General features: G+C 42.4%; 1 protein-coding gene and 1 long non-coding RNA gene across 2 annotated transcripts in view; both read right to left on the reverse strand.

Annotated features, from left to right (window-relative positions):
* LOC146652936 (uncharacterized) overlaps positions 1-13,214 on the reverse strand; it is a 237,778-nt gene that overhangs the window by 184,107 nt on the left and 40,457 nt on the right. The window lies entirely within an intron of this gene.
* LOC146652937 (zinc finger MYM-type protein 1-like) lies at positions 1,378-5,527 on the reverse strand. The gene has a single exon (XM_085383210.1). The coding sequence runs from the start codon at positions 3,832-3,834 to the stop codon at positions 1,432-1,434; it is 2,403 nt and encodes an 800-aa protein (XP_085239336.1). The 5' UTR covers positions 3,835-5,527; the 3' UTR covers positions 1,378-1,431.

A 13,214-nucleotide genomic window follows, 5' to 3' on the forward strand; every position in this document is an offset into this window, starting at 1 on the left:
TCTGTTTGTCTACCACCACTATGTCCGGTTGGTTAGCCACCACCATTTTGTCCGTCTGTATCTGGAAGTCCCACAGGATCTTAGCTCGGTCATTCTCCACCACCCTTGGGGGCATCTCCCATTTTGACCTCGGGACTTCCAGGTTATACTTGGCACAGATGTTCCTGTACACTATGCCGGCCACTTGGTTATGGCGTTCCATGTATGCCTTGCCTGCTAGCATCTTGCACCTTGCTGTTATGTGCTGGATTGTCTCTGGGGCATCTTTACACAGCCTGCACCTGGGGTCTTGCCTGGTGTGATAGACCCCAGCCTCTATGGATCTTGTGCTCAGAGCTTGTTCTTGTGCTGCCATGATTAGTGCCTCTGTGCTGTCTTTCAGTCCAGCTTTGTCCAGCCACTGGTAGGATTTCTGGATATCAGCCACCTCCTCTATCTGCCGGTGGTACATACCGTGCAGGGCTCTGTCCTTCCATGATGGTTCCTCGTCTCCCTCCTCTTTCTTGGGTTTCTGCTGCCTGAGGTATTCACTGAGCACTCGGTCAGTTGGGGCCATCTTCCCAATGTATTCTTGGATGTTCGTTGTCTCATCCTGGACTGTGGTGCTGACACTCACCAGTCCCCGGCCCCCTTCCTTCCGCTTAGCGTACAGCCTCAGGGTGCTGGACTTGGGGTGAAACCCTCCATGCATGGTAAGGAGCTTTCTTGTCTTTATGTCAGTGGCTTCTATCTCCTCCTTTGGCCAGCCTATTACCCCAGCAGGGTACCTGATCACGGGCAGGGCGTACGTGTTGATGGCCCGGATCTTGTTCTTACCATTCAGCTGACTCCTCAGGACTTGCCTGACCCTCTGCAGGTACTTGGTGGTTGCAGCTTTTCTAGCGGCCTCTTCATGGTTCCCATTCGCCTGCGGGATCCCCAAGTACTTGTACCTCAGAAGATTACGTGAAGTACCCTCAGAAGGTCTGCTAGATGATGTTAATATATATATATATATATATATATATATATATATATATATATATATATATTAGTATATACATTGGGTGAATGTGCAGTAGTAGCAGCAAAAGCAGGTGAATTCTGTGCATTAATATGAATAGACATCTGACTATTTTACAGGATAGACAATATAAACATATTTAAAATTAAAGGAATTGAAATGTACATTGTGCCTTGGTTTAGTGCAGTGGCGTGCACAGACATTTTGGGGGGCAAGTGCTCCAGGGGGAAAAAAGGGCACTTTTTGCATATGTGGAAAACCTTTTCTTTTTATAATAAAAAAATCGCACAGGTTAAATGCAATTTGACTTTTATTTCAAAACATTCTCTAAAAATCAAAAATCACACCACAAAAAGATTAAATCTGTATCCAACTCTAAACTATATACATACATATTCTCAAGTGTCCATTAAATGGAGTGTACTGCTCTAAAGAAGCATCCTTCTTGGTGCCATGTCTTTGTAGATGTTGATGACCTCGTTGTAATTGATCTCCACATCTTTCTCAATGGCCAACAAGAGGAGATCAGACAACCTTTCTTCTCCACACAAACTTCTTAGTTTATTTTTGATTATTTTTAGCTTTGAAAAGGATCTTTCAACTGTCGCAGTTGTCACTGGTAGTGTTGCATAGATCTGAATCATTTTGACAAAGGCAGGAAAGATCAGCTGGCCATTGTTTTCCCTCAGTATCAGAAATATTTCTCTGAGGTCTTTTGAACTAAAGCTGGAGTGGAAGACCTTTAATTCTGTTTTGAGCTGGTCCTCATCTTCTCCATAGAATTCACAGAGGATGTGGACAGCTTCAATGGCTTCTGGGTTTGGTGGGCCTACCCAGTTAGCATGCACAGTTAAGGGCTGGAGGGACTGAATGATTCTGGCCGTTGGGCTTCCAGTATTGTCCCCTTTGAACCTCCTGTTCAGTTCCCCAGTCATGATGTCCAGAAAGGTGAAATATACACCACTCCTGAAATATGCCTCCACTGACTCAAACTGAGCACCTACTTGAGACACTGTGGTGCTGTGTTGGAAACGCACTGGAACTTTCCGCTTTCTCTCCTGACCAGGCACCACGGTAGGTACTGGAATGTTGAAACTCTCTGCCTTCTCTGATGCACATCTAAATATCTCTCCAAATTTCTCCTCAGACCTCATGGTTTGCAATGTGTGAAGCACACCATCAATTACCTTGTAGGCAGTGGAATGGTCCAACCCTTCTTCCTGCAGAGAATCTGATGCCAAAGCAGTGACTTCGAATACTGGTGTGGTGATTTCCATGCAGAGAATGAACATAAAATTAATGGCATTTCTGTACATCTGAGCATCACCTTGGGCCAGGTTAGGTGGGTCACTGTCACTGATGTCATCAAGGAGCATCAAAATGGCTTTCAAATTTCTCTGAAGTGCCTTCAGTGCTTTTTCCCTGCAAGCCCATCGAGTATCTGACAGCTGCTGGAGCTCCATAACACGTTGTCCAGGAAAGAGAGACTCCTGAAATTTGACCAAGGCAGCATGACGCTTTGGGGAGCCTGAGCAAAAGGCATACAATTTCTCCACCAAGTTGAAAAATGTCACAAAATGCTTGCTGGACTTTGATGCCTCCACTAGTACCAAATTGAGGCAATGGGCTTTGCAGTGCACATAGAGGGCCTTCTCATTGTGTGCACGGATTCTAGCTTGGAGACCTTTATACATGCCACTCATGTTGGCTGCTCCATCATAGCCTTGACCATACATGTTCTTCATCTCTAGGCCATTCTTTTGCAGAAGCAAGAACACTGTATTCTCCAGCTCCTGGCCTGTAGTTGTATCAACATTGCACACTTCGATGTATCTCTCCTTTATTTGCATATGATGAAAATATCGCACAACAAATGACACTTGCTCTTTGTGTGAAACATCAGAGGTTTCATCAAGTAGAATGGAATACATTTCAGCCTCTTTTATTTCACGTTGTATCTCCTTCCTGATGTAAGTTCCTAGTGCTGCAATGATGTCATTTTGACTTCTGTTGGAAAGCAGTGACACCTGGGGCCTTGTCTTGGTGGCTTTAACTGTGGCAATTTTTTCCAAATGCATTTTCAGCACACTATCGTAGCGGGAAAATACATTGACTAATTCACGAAAATTGCCACGGTTATCACTGGACTCACTCCCATCATGACCTCGGAATGCTTGTCCATGACGTGCAAGATACACTGTTAGGTCAATTAATCTTGTCAGGATTTCTTTGTTTGTCTGCCTCTCTCGCTCTCTAACTTCCACCCCTTTTACGTCTGAAACATCAAATGCAGACTGAAGGGCCTTTTTCTGGAAATTGATCCATCTAACCATGCTTGTCATGTGCATCTCTGCGCTGGAGTGTTGTTTGATTTTTTCAAGAGCAGTACTCCACTTTCTGATGCCATCAGTTGTCCAGGCTGTTCTGCTTTTATATTTTTCATCCGAGAGGAAAAGCCGACAACTAAAACAATGCATTGAATTAGCAGTGGGTGAGTATTCCAGCCACACATTAGCAGAAAACCACTGTTTCTGGAATGATCTCCCCTCAGTTTTGGGGTAAGGTATATCAGGCTGACATGGGCCCACATTGCAGCACATTGAAACGTATCTGTCATTGCGCTTTATTTTAAATGTATGGATGTGTGTTGGATCTGTTGGGTATTGTAAAGCTGCTAACTTTGACATTATGTGATCGATCGGTTCTTCCTCATTGTGGTCTTCAGAGAGCACTACATCAGTGTCTGTATGCCTAACTGAACCTGTTGCTGCATTGGTCGCGGCTTCATCTGTTTCTATATCTCCCTCTTCTGCTATGCTGGTAGATGGCATAGAGCTGCTTCCCTGCTGTGACTGACTACAATGGAGCAATAATAATAATAATAGTATTATTATTTATCATAATAATAAGCTTAAACAGATAGTTTTAATAATAACCCATACTGCAAGTCTTGTAACATAGAAATAACTTTCGTAGGTACAAAATAATAGTTAGCTCAATGCCTGCTGATTAAGTTCATTAAAAACTAAGTGTGAACAGCTTTTAAGATTTTTCAATAGAATTAACTGCAAGGAGCAGGTTACATTAAAACATTAAAATAGAACCTGACTCTGCCCTTGACTCTGACCTTTCATCTTCATTTTCCTTTGCTTTCATCCAGGAGAGCAGAGAACTGCTTCCCTGGGCTGCCTGTTGTAGATCCCTTTCTTTCTCCTTTCTCAGCCTCTCTTTCCTAGGCATTATGCTTGCTGAAATTAGTAAATAAATAGACCAAAATGTATGAGAACGAATAAGACTGACTGTGGTCATTACAAGAACAGGGCAGAATGGTCGTTTTCACAGGCAATTGGGAACTGCCTATTTTTCCTTTAGCAAATTAATGTGTTAATGTTGCCAATATGTTACACCAAAAAAAATTAACATGTCTAACCAGTGCTTCTCAAAACTTTTAACATGCACCACCCCCAACACCGTACCCTTCAAACTACCAATAACAACGTCACTGTTCTGTCACAATCAGGTCACAACACAGTGCGTAAATGTCTGCGAGCATCGCTGAGTCAGTAACAACCAGTTAGGCTAAAGACTGCATCTTTAGACAGTTGGACGGTGTTCTAACTTTCTCACAGGAGACACCTACTAAAGACAGTCAAAAACATTAATTTCAATCTTACCAAAGTAGGACAGTAGTTGACGTTAGTTATGGAAAGGCTAATCCACAAAAACGGAGAAACGTCCATAATTCTATTATTCATAATCATGTCAAGGTTTTAGGTTTTTCTGCAGTTCCATCTCTAAAAAGTGTGATGTCTTCCCGTCACTGACTTCAGTTTGAAAACTTTGTATTTATTCACAGATTTCCGTGAGATCATCCTAAAATTTGTAACGAAAAATGGGCTCAAAAGAGCCCTCTGCCTAACGGCATGTAGCCTATAGCATAACGTGATATTTTCAATAGTGTATGCAAAAAGGTTGGAATTGATGGAGAGTGGGGTTGCCTAAATGGTTTAGGTTACATTTTAAATGTGTCGTTTTTTTGTTTATCCATATGGATGGATGGAGGGGGCAAGCTGGCAAAGTTTGTCATGTGCAGTTTCTGACAGGCTACTTCACAACAAAACAATTGCAGGTTGGTCTTAGAGGGCAAACAGAATAATTTCACTCGATTCATGGGTTACCTGACTGGTTGGGAAGGGAAAGAGCTGCCGTGTTGTCCGCCGTGGCTCCCAGTCGCTATAGTTAGCCTACTATGCCTACTCCAAGTAGTCCTATGTCATGCCGCTGCTACACGCCTCACAACAAATGAACTGCAAGCGTGTTCACGTGACACGGTGACAGTGAAAAAGCGACAGGGTTCGGGTGTCTTTGAAGAAGGGGCACAAATCAAGCCATTATTTTCACACCTTTTTAAATCGCGCAGCTTTAAAAAAATAAAAAATCACGTCTTTCAAAAGGGCACTTTTTTGGACTGAGGGCAAAAGGGCAAGTGCTTCAGCACCACCTCGTCTCTATCTGTGCACGCCAGTGGTTTAGTGTCTGGAAGAGTCCTGACTCAGTCAATTATAGATGATGTGAGAGGGCGGGTGTGTGTGTTTAGGGCCCGGATGGCTTGGGGATAGAAGCTCCTCTTGAGTCTCCCTGTCCTTGCCCGGATGATGCAGAACCTTCTACCAGATTGCAGAAGTTGGAACAGTTTGTTGCCAGGATGGGACGGGTCCTTCAGTATCTGCGCTGCTCTAGTCCGGCATCTCCTGGTGTAGGTGTCCTGAAGCGGGGGGAGAGCAATCCTGCAGCAGCGTTCTGCTGTACGGATCACTCTCTGGAGAGCTTTTTGGTCCTTCACACAGCTGGTCCCAAACCACGATGTCATGTTCTGTGTGAGGATGCTCTCCACAGCGCCTGTATAGAAAATCCTGAGGATCTCTGGAGAGACCCTGAACTTCCTCAGTTGTCGTAGGTGATACAGGCGCTGCCTAGCCTTTTTGGTCTGGACCTGAATGTGGGCAGCCCATGTCAGGTCTGAGGAGATGTGGACACCAAGATACTTGAAGGACTGCACCCTCTCCACTGGAGCTCCATTGATGATAATGGGCTTGTAGTCTCTGTGCTGACCCCTTCTGAAGTCCACCACTTGGTCTTGCTGACGTTCAGCTGGAGGTGGTTGTCCTGGCACCACGATGCCAGATTCTTCACTTCATCCATGTAGGCCGTCTCATCGTTGTTGGAGATGGCACCCAACACCACTGTGTCGTCAGCAAACTTCACAATGGTGTTGGAGCCATGGGTGGCCACACAGTCTGAAGTGTAGAGGGAGTAGAGCAGTGGCGAGAGGACACATCCCTGAGGTGCTCCTGTGTTGATGGTGATGCTGTTGGAGAAGCACCTGCCCACCCTCACCACCTGAGTTCTGCCAGTGAGGAAGTCCAACACACATGCACACAAACGGCTGTTAAGTCCCAGATCCCTCAGCTTTGTGAACAGTCTGCAGGGCACTATTGTGTTAAACGCTGAACTGTAATCAACAAACAGCATTCGCACATAGTTACCCTGTTTCTTGTCCATGTGGCTGAGAGTGGTGTGTAGGACGTGGGCGATGGCATCCTCTGTGGATCTGTTGGATCTGTAGGCGAACTGCAGCGGATCTGTGGTGTCTGGGATGGAGGAGGAGATGATGTTCTTCAGCAGCCTCTCAAACACCTTCATTACTACCGAGGTCAGTGCAACTGGCCGGTAATCGTTCAGGGATGAGGGTTTGCTGTTCTTGGGCACAGGGATGATGGTGGATCTTTTGAAGCATGTGGGGACCACAGACTTCGCCAGGGACTCGTTGAAGATGTAAGTGAACACACCTGCTAGCTGGTCAGCACAGCAGCGCAGCAGACGGCTGGTGATGCCGTCTGGCCCCGCCGCTTTCCTTGTGTTCACTCTCCTCAGTGCCGCTCGGACATCATGCTCCACGATGCTGGTCACCGGTCTCTCGCTGATGACGTCACTGTCCTCGGTAGTCAGGCGGTAGATAGCATTAGCCGCCTGGCTAACCTCGAAACGGGCGTAGAACTGATTCAGCTCGTTGGTGAATGCAGAGTCAGCATTGATCAGCGCAGTGTCCCTGGCTTTGTAGTCCGTAATGGTGCGTAGTCCGTGCCACATACTCCGTGTGTCGCCCTGGTGGAAGTGGGACTCCACACATTCCCGGTACCGGCATTTGGCATCTCTCACCGCACGCTGCACGCCGTATGAGGCCGCTTTGTAGGCGCTCATATCGCCAGTGGCGAGACCCGCGTTGTAGGAGGCGGTCCTGGCGTTTACTGCAGTGCGGATCGATCTGTCCATCCACGGTTTCTGGTTTGGGAATGTGGTGACTCTCGCAGTGGGGATAATCTCCTCCGCTAGCATATTGACGAAGCATACTGCTACTTCCGTAAATCTGCTTATTATCTATGGGATTACAGCCTTTAAACAAGGTATATAAGACATTTAGATTGCTTAAACAACAGAAAAACACATTTCATGAAGCTGGTCAAATTATATAAAAACAAAAATCTCTTGACAACGACGGAGACACAGTATGGCGGAAGCAAGAGGCATTTACTTGCCCACGTATCTCTATAGCCATGACAATCACTGGCATGTCAAGCCTTCTAAGAGCACTGACAAACACTGTCCTGTCTAATGACAAATGACAGCCTTAAATACTTTCAGATGTTTAGGACTAAACCATTATTTTTACTGTCAGGTGAGTTTTCCAAATTCTGACATTTCACCAACATTTTACAACACACCCTTTTAATAAACAAATATATACATACATTTTACCATTCTCATATGATTTTTTTATTTTTATTTTAACCATACACCACAACTATTATGAAACCCATGGAGAGAGATTCCCCACACTCCCTTAACTCATGGCCTCTGCCGGAACCTTTAAATGGTGTCTGGCCCCTTGGGGAAACATTTGCCCAAACACCCTGGACCCTACAGAAAAGACAGGTGAGTAATCACATCTCAACAGCAATTTCTTTGCGCCAACCTTTACCTCTAGACTTTGTTTTCCTTAATAGTAGACCTGACAGACTTTATTTGCTCCCAGTAACAACTCTGTCCTCCTCACAGACAACCACCACACTTCTTAATGAGGACCTGGAACAAAGGCTACCTTCTAGTTATTAAAATACTCAATAAATATTTAATAAATAATGTGCAAATCAATGCGATGTGCGATGTAAAATAAAGTGCCAGTTAAAATGCTTTCACTAAAGTGCAAAGGTGCTCCTAAAGTGCTGTACAAGTTACAATATGATACTAGTAAGGAAGTTGTCTTTCTTACAGCGAACAACAAAATGTACTCTGCTGGTTCACTACTGGATAAGTACATATGTTGTGACTTTGTTGAACTTTATTTGATTTGATTTGATGACAGCATATTTTGGTTATTGTGGGTGATTTGTTGCTAGCCATATGTTTATTGAGCTGTTGGTTATAGAGTTGGGCTTCTGCTAAGAAAGAGCGTTTACTGTATGTTTTCATTGGGGGACTGCATTTCCCGGGATCCTTTGAGGCAGAAGAGGGAAGATACTCAATGTTAGCTAGAAAAAGAAAAAAGGTTTTCGAGAAGCCATTATGTTTTGTCTGTTGTACACCTCCTTTTTTTTAAGTCTCAGATAAACACTAATATTTCTACATCTTATGTCCATTTTTTGACTAAATAGATTTGCCACAATAACATATATGCACAGACACACATTTAAATGCAGTTATGTAAAATTACAGACAGTAAGAAGAGTAAAGGCATGCACTCTTGTGTCCAAACAAATGCATACTGTACGTGCACAGATGTTACTAAATATACAAGGATATTTGTTATATCAAATATAAACCAATACACATGGCTTGGTAACTCAAGCTCACACACACAGAGAATGCACAGCTGGTAACAGAAACAGAACTGACAAATTATTTTCATGAAGCATGACACATCCATTTGACATCCCACCATAAAAGAAAGTGCTTAAGCATTTTTGGCTGGCCAACACCAAGAGCTGCAAATACATTTTCTATGGAGCTCTCTGGAGCATCCCCACACCCTACAGTTTCTGTCCTCATTTCAAAGAAAACATGGAGAGATTGAGGGGAAGAGACAGAAGCAGAGGCTGGGGGTGGAGCAGCTGATTTTTATTACATTTGTCTTCTTTTTGCATACCAACAAGCTGAAATAGCTATGGTCTAGAATTTCTTTTGAAATAATCTTCTCATGTCTTCAAAAATACATCTTAATCTTTCTGTATTGCAACAGTGAATAATGTTCCTTTGGCCCAATTGTATTTAGAGCTAAGTCAAGCTTGTGACAGTTACAATTTTTTTTATACACCACCACAAGTTATTTCTAATCAAGCAATAAAGATGTAACTTATGTGCATACTTTCAGCTCTGATTCAAAAGGTGTAAACTTAGGAATGACAGCCTTTTTTGCAGCATACAGTTTCCCATTTTCAGAGGCTCAAAAGTGATCGAACAATTTATTAATGAGCAGAATGAAGCAAGATGCAGATATGAGCCGTTCACTAAAGAGCAAGTTCAACATACCCAGGGTATCTTTCTGATGTCCCTGCACGAAAATGACATGCACAAATTGAATAGAGTATTTCTCTGCAAATACAAGCTCTATATAAACAATTTTGGTACCAAAATAAAGCTAACAATTGTGAGATTTCATCAAAGGTGTAAATATTATAGCATTTGTCACCGTGTCAAAGTTACTGAGGCTGAAACTTACAACATAGATTATTTCCCCACCTAATTTATTTTTGATTTGATTGCATATGACCACTTTGAAAATATGCTTCGGAAGACAAGTCCAGAAATCCAGTAATCAACATATGAACATGTGAAATTTGTGCTTCCGAACTGAAACAGTGAAAAGTTATAGCACTTTTAATGAATAGATAGCCAGGTGTTTCACCATTCAGCCCATTTTGGCACCACCTGTCAGTTGAAATTTCTTAGGTACTGAACAGCAGAAATTATTTAACTTTATTTACATGCCTAAAAATGTATGTTTCTTATATATTTCTTGAAGAATTATCAACAAACTCATGTACATTGGGCATTTTTTTTCTCGTGCATTATCAAGTTTTGGAAATGTCCATTTTCCCTTTAAACTGAGGGGCTGTAACTTTGTATTGGCCAATTTGCATGATTGATCTTTTCAATCATTTGAGCCAATAGGATCACGGTAACGTCGCCATGTTTACATCAGTTCCACGAATCACAACTTGCAAGCCAAAAATAGAAGAATTTACGACAGGAAGATACAAGCCTGACTACACTTAACCAGTATCCCTCTGATCTCACACACTACTTCAGGCTTTTCCTTCAACAGAGAGGTGACATGTCGTGTTCCCATAGCCAGCCTTGGGCTACATCCACACGTACAAGGATATTTATGAAAACACAGCTTTTCTATGTGTTTGGGTCTTTCATCCACACTTAAACTGCGTTTTGGATCACTGAAAAAACTCAGTTTTTGCGTTTACATGTGGACGAGGAAAACAGAGATTTAGTCACGCAATATCAGAGGTGTGCGCCACATTATTGTTTACATGAGATGAATTTCTACAATGGCGGATATAGACAAAATACTGTTGCTGTTAATCTTACTGTCTGCAGTTTTTATACACTTACATATACACACGCAGTTACTGTCACTCCATTTAGAAAGGCAGAGGTGTCAGAGTGAACTTCTGAGGTGGCTCTCACAACCCAAATCTCAACACTAATGTTGTTGTCGGTTTTAAATTAAATTTTTTTTTAATTGAATTTATGTATGCCGTATGCATTTTGTCCATTCCTAAATTGCCAGTCTACCACAACCATATTTCATTCACAGCGCTATGACTTATGATTATGAGTCACTAAGGCGAATGTAAAATTTCAGTTTCTTTCTTTATTGAATAAATTCCAGTGGAACAACAAAATTCGAAATACTGTCTTTACTTACTAACATTTGAAATGATGAAGGCACTTCATCTAGTAACAAAATTAGCTGCCTTTCCAGAAAAACACAAAAACTGCATGTGTGGATGGGATTTTAAATTTTTTTTTAAAGAAGACAGAAAATCTCAGTTTTCAAAATTACCTGTGTATGTCTGGACGTAGCTTCAGAGATCTGATCGCCACTGCTCCCGCCCTTGACCACCAGCCAATGCACAATCCACACAAGCACTATGGTTCCTCTTGTGGGTGGTGGGCTCACAGGAGGGCCCCCTCAGCCAGCCCTTATGGGTTAAGACCTATCCTTACCTTAAGCTCCCTACCAGGCCTGACTCCAGGGTGGGAACCCAGAAATCCTATCACCAGCAGGGTGAACTGGACTTCATCTGACACATCACCTAGGACAACCTAAAAAAAAAGTCATCAAATCACTCCACCATAGTAAGGTGGAGAGGAAAAAACAGTCTTACTGTATGTTACCCTGGCCAGTTACTTTTGAGCCTCTGAAATTGATAAACTGAGTAAAAATAGATGTAGTTCATAAACAGTTATTGCAATAGTTTTGTTAAAGCCTGTCGATTAAAGCTGAAAATCTGCACTTCAACCACACCTTGATTGTTTAATTTAAGATACACTCTGGAGATGTAGGAGGTAGGAGTTACACATGCTGCATTAATCAGTTATAGTTATATCTCAGAAATACATTCACAATCCACCACATGCTGAGTTCCATTTCTCTACTAAGATTTCAGTTTCCAGATCTTTCTTGCTAAAAAATAATTGGCATTAAAACTAAATTACAACAGAGGCATGAAAAAATAATGCCATCCCTAAAAAGAAGAGAGGCATAATGAAAGTAGAAACACACACACAGTAATCTCACTCTGTTCTTTTTCATCTTAACAGCTTTCTGTCTCAGTTTCCATCCTTGTATTTCTTTCATTTTCTCAACTATCTTCTTCAAAAACAGCGGTGGATTTTAAATCGACAGAGTTACACAATCCAGTTGTTAAGTGATGACGTGACGAAACCTACTTCCGGGCCTAAAGTAGTCTGCGTTTAATATGGCTTTTGTGTTGTTAACATGTTTAATGTTTTGTATTTTCTTCTATTTAATCTCAAAAAGCTCCTAAAACAGTCAGTGATCACTGTTGACCTCCCTCGGCTTTTATTACCGCTAATCATTTATTTAAGCTCAGTTTTTAAAACCTTAGGATGTAACTACAGCCCAGCCCATGCAGCAGTATATGAATGACTAACCTCGTATTGTGGATGGATTATCTCAGTTGTTCTCCTGGCTGAAGTTTGGTCCTTTTACAGCATCCTGCCATGCGATTACATTTGTTCCTGACCACGAGAACACTCACGTTAACTTTTATTGAGTGGAAAAAAGTTAGCTTGTTTATATTATGCTAACATAGCTGTGTCGCTAGCGGTCACGTAGCATATCATTATATACCAGCTAGCCAAACTTCAGTAACCCTACAAACGTCACTGCTGTTTAGTCTTCTGTCTTCATTTATGTTGGAAGTGATAACAGAGCTGTACGTTTTAATTTGTTTCCAAAACCCCACAGTCAGGACATGCTATATTGTATTTAGATCGAAGCTAGCGAGCTAACTTCCTGCTAAATTCTAACTCCGTTAAATGTTATAAATTCCGTTTTCATGGATGCCTGGATGTTAAACTGAATTGTTACACCTGGTAGAGCAGAACGCTGATCATTTTATTAAAGATGAAAGACTTTAGACAGTTTTTCAACTCTCAGTAATGCCATAGTGATCGTTTGATATATGGACCTGCAGCGCAGTTTAGGCCCAGAGACGGCTGGTGACGTCAGACTGAACAATCGGATAGTCCAGATTAATCTGCATGACCAGCTGTGATTCCTCTGACACATGTGACCCCACTGATTTTAGTTTTTCATAGTAATAATACCATGGTGTACTCAAGCAGAGGTCTGTTATACTGACCTCCTTCTAGTGATCACCTGCTTGTCTGATAGGGAAAATGCATTCATTGTGCGTGTGTGTGTGTGTGTGTGTGTGTGTGTGTGTGTGTGTGTGTGTGTGTGTGTGTGTGTGTGTGTGTGTAATTTTGGATTAGGATGTACACCTTCTTATCCACTTCAAGGTGTGACTCGTGAATGTGTGACTCGCTGGAAAAGCACGTGATGTTTAATGTGCAATTTCAGAGGCGATCAGGAGCTTTAATGATA

Source organism: Rhamphochromis longiceps, linkage group LG15, assembly GCF_057381845.1.
Source record: "Rhamphochromis longiceps isolate RC_006_pf linkage group LG15, R_longiceps_female_GT1.1, whole genome shotgun sequence".
Classification (NCBI taxonomy): domain Eukaryota; kingdom Metazoa; phylum Chordata; class Actinopteri; order Cichliformes; family Cichlidae; genus Rhamphochromis; species Rhamphochromis longiceps.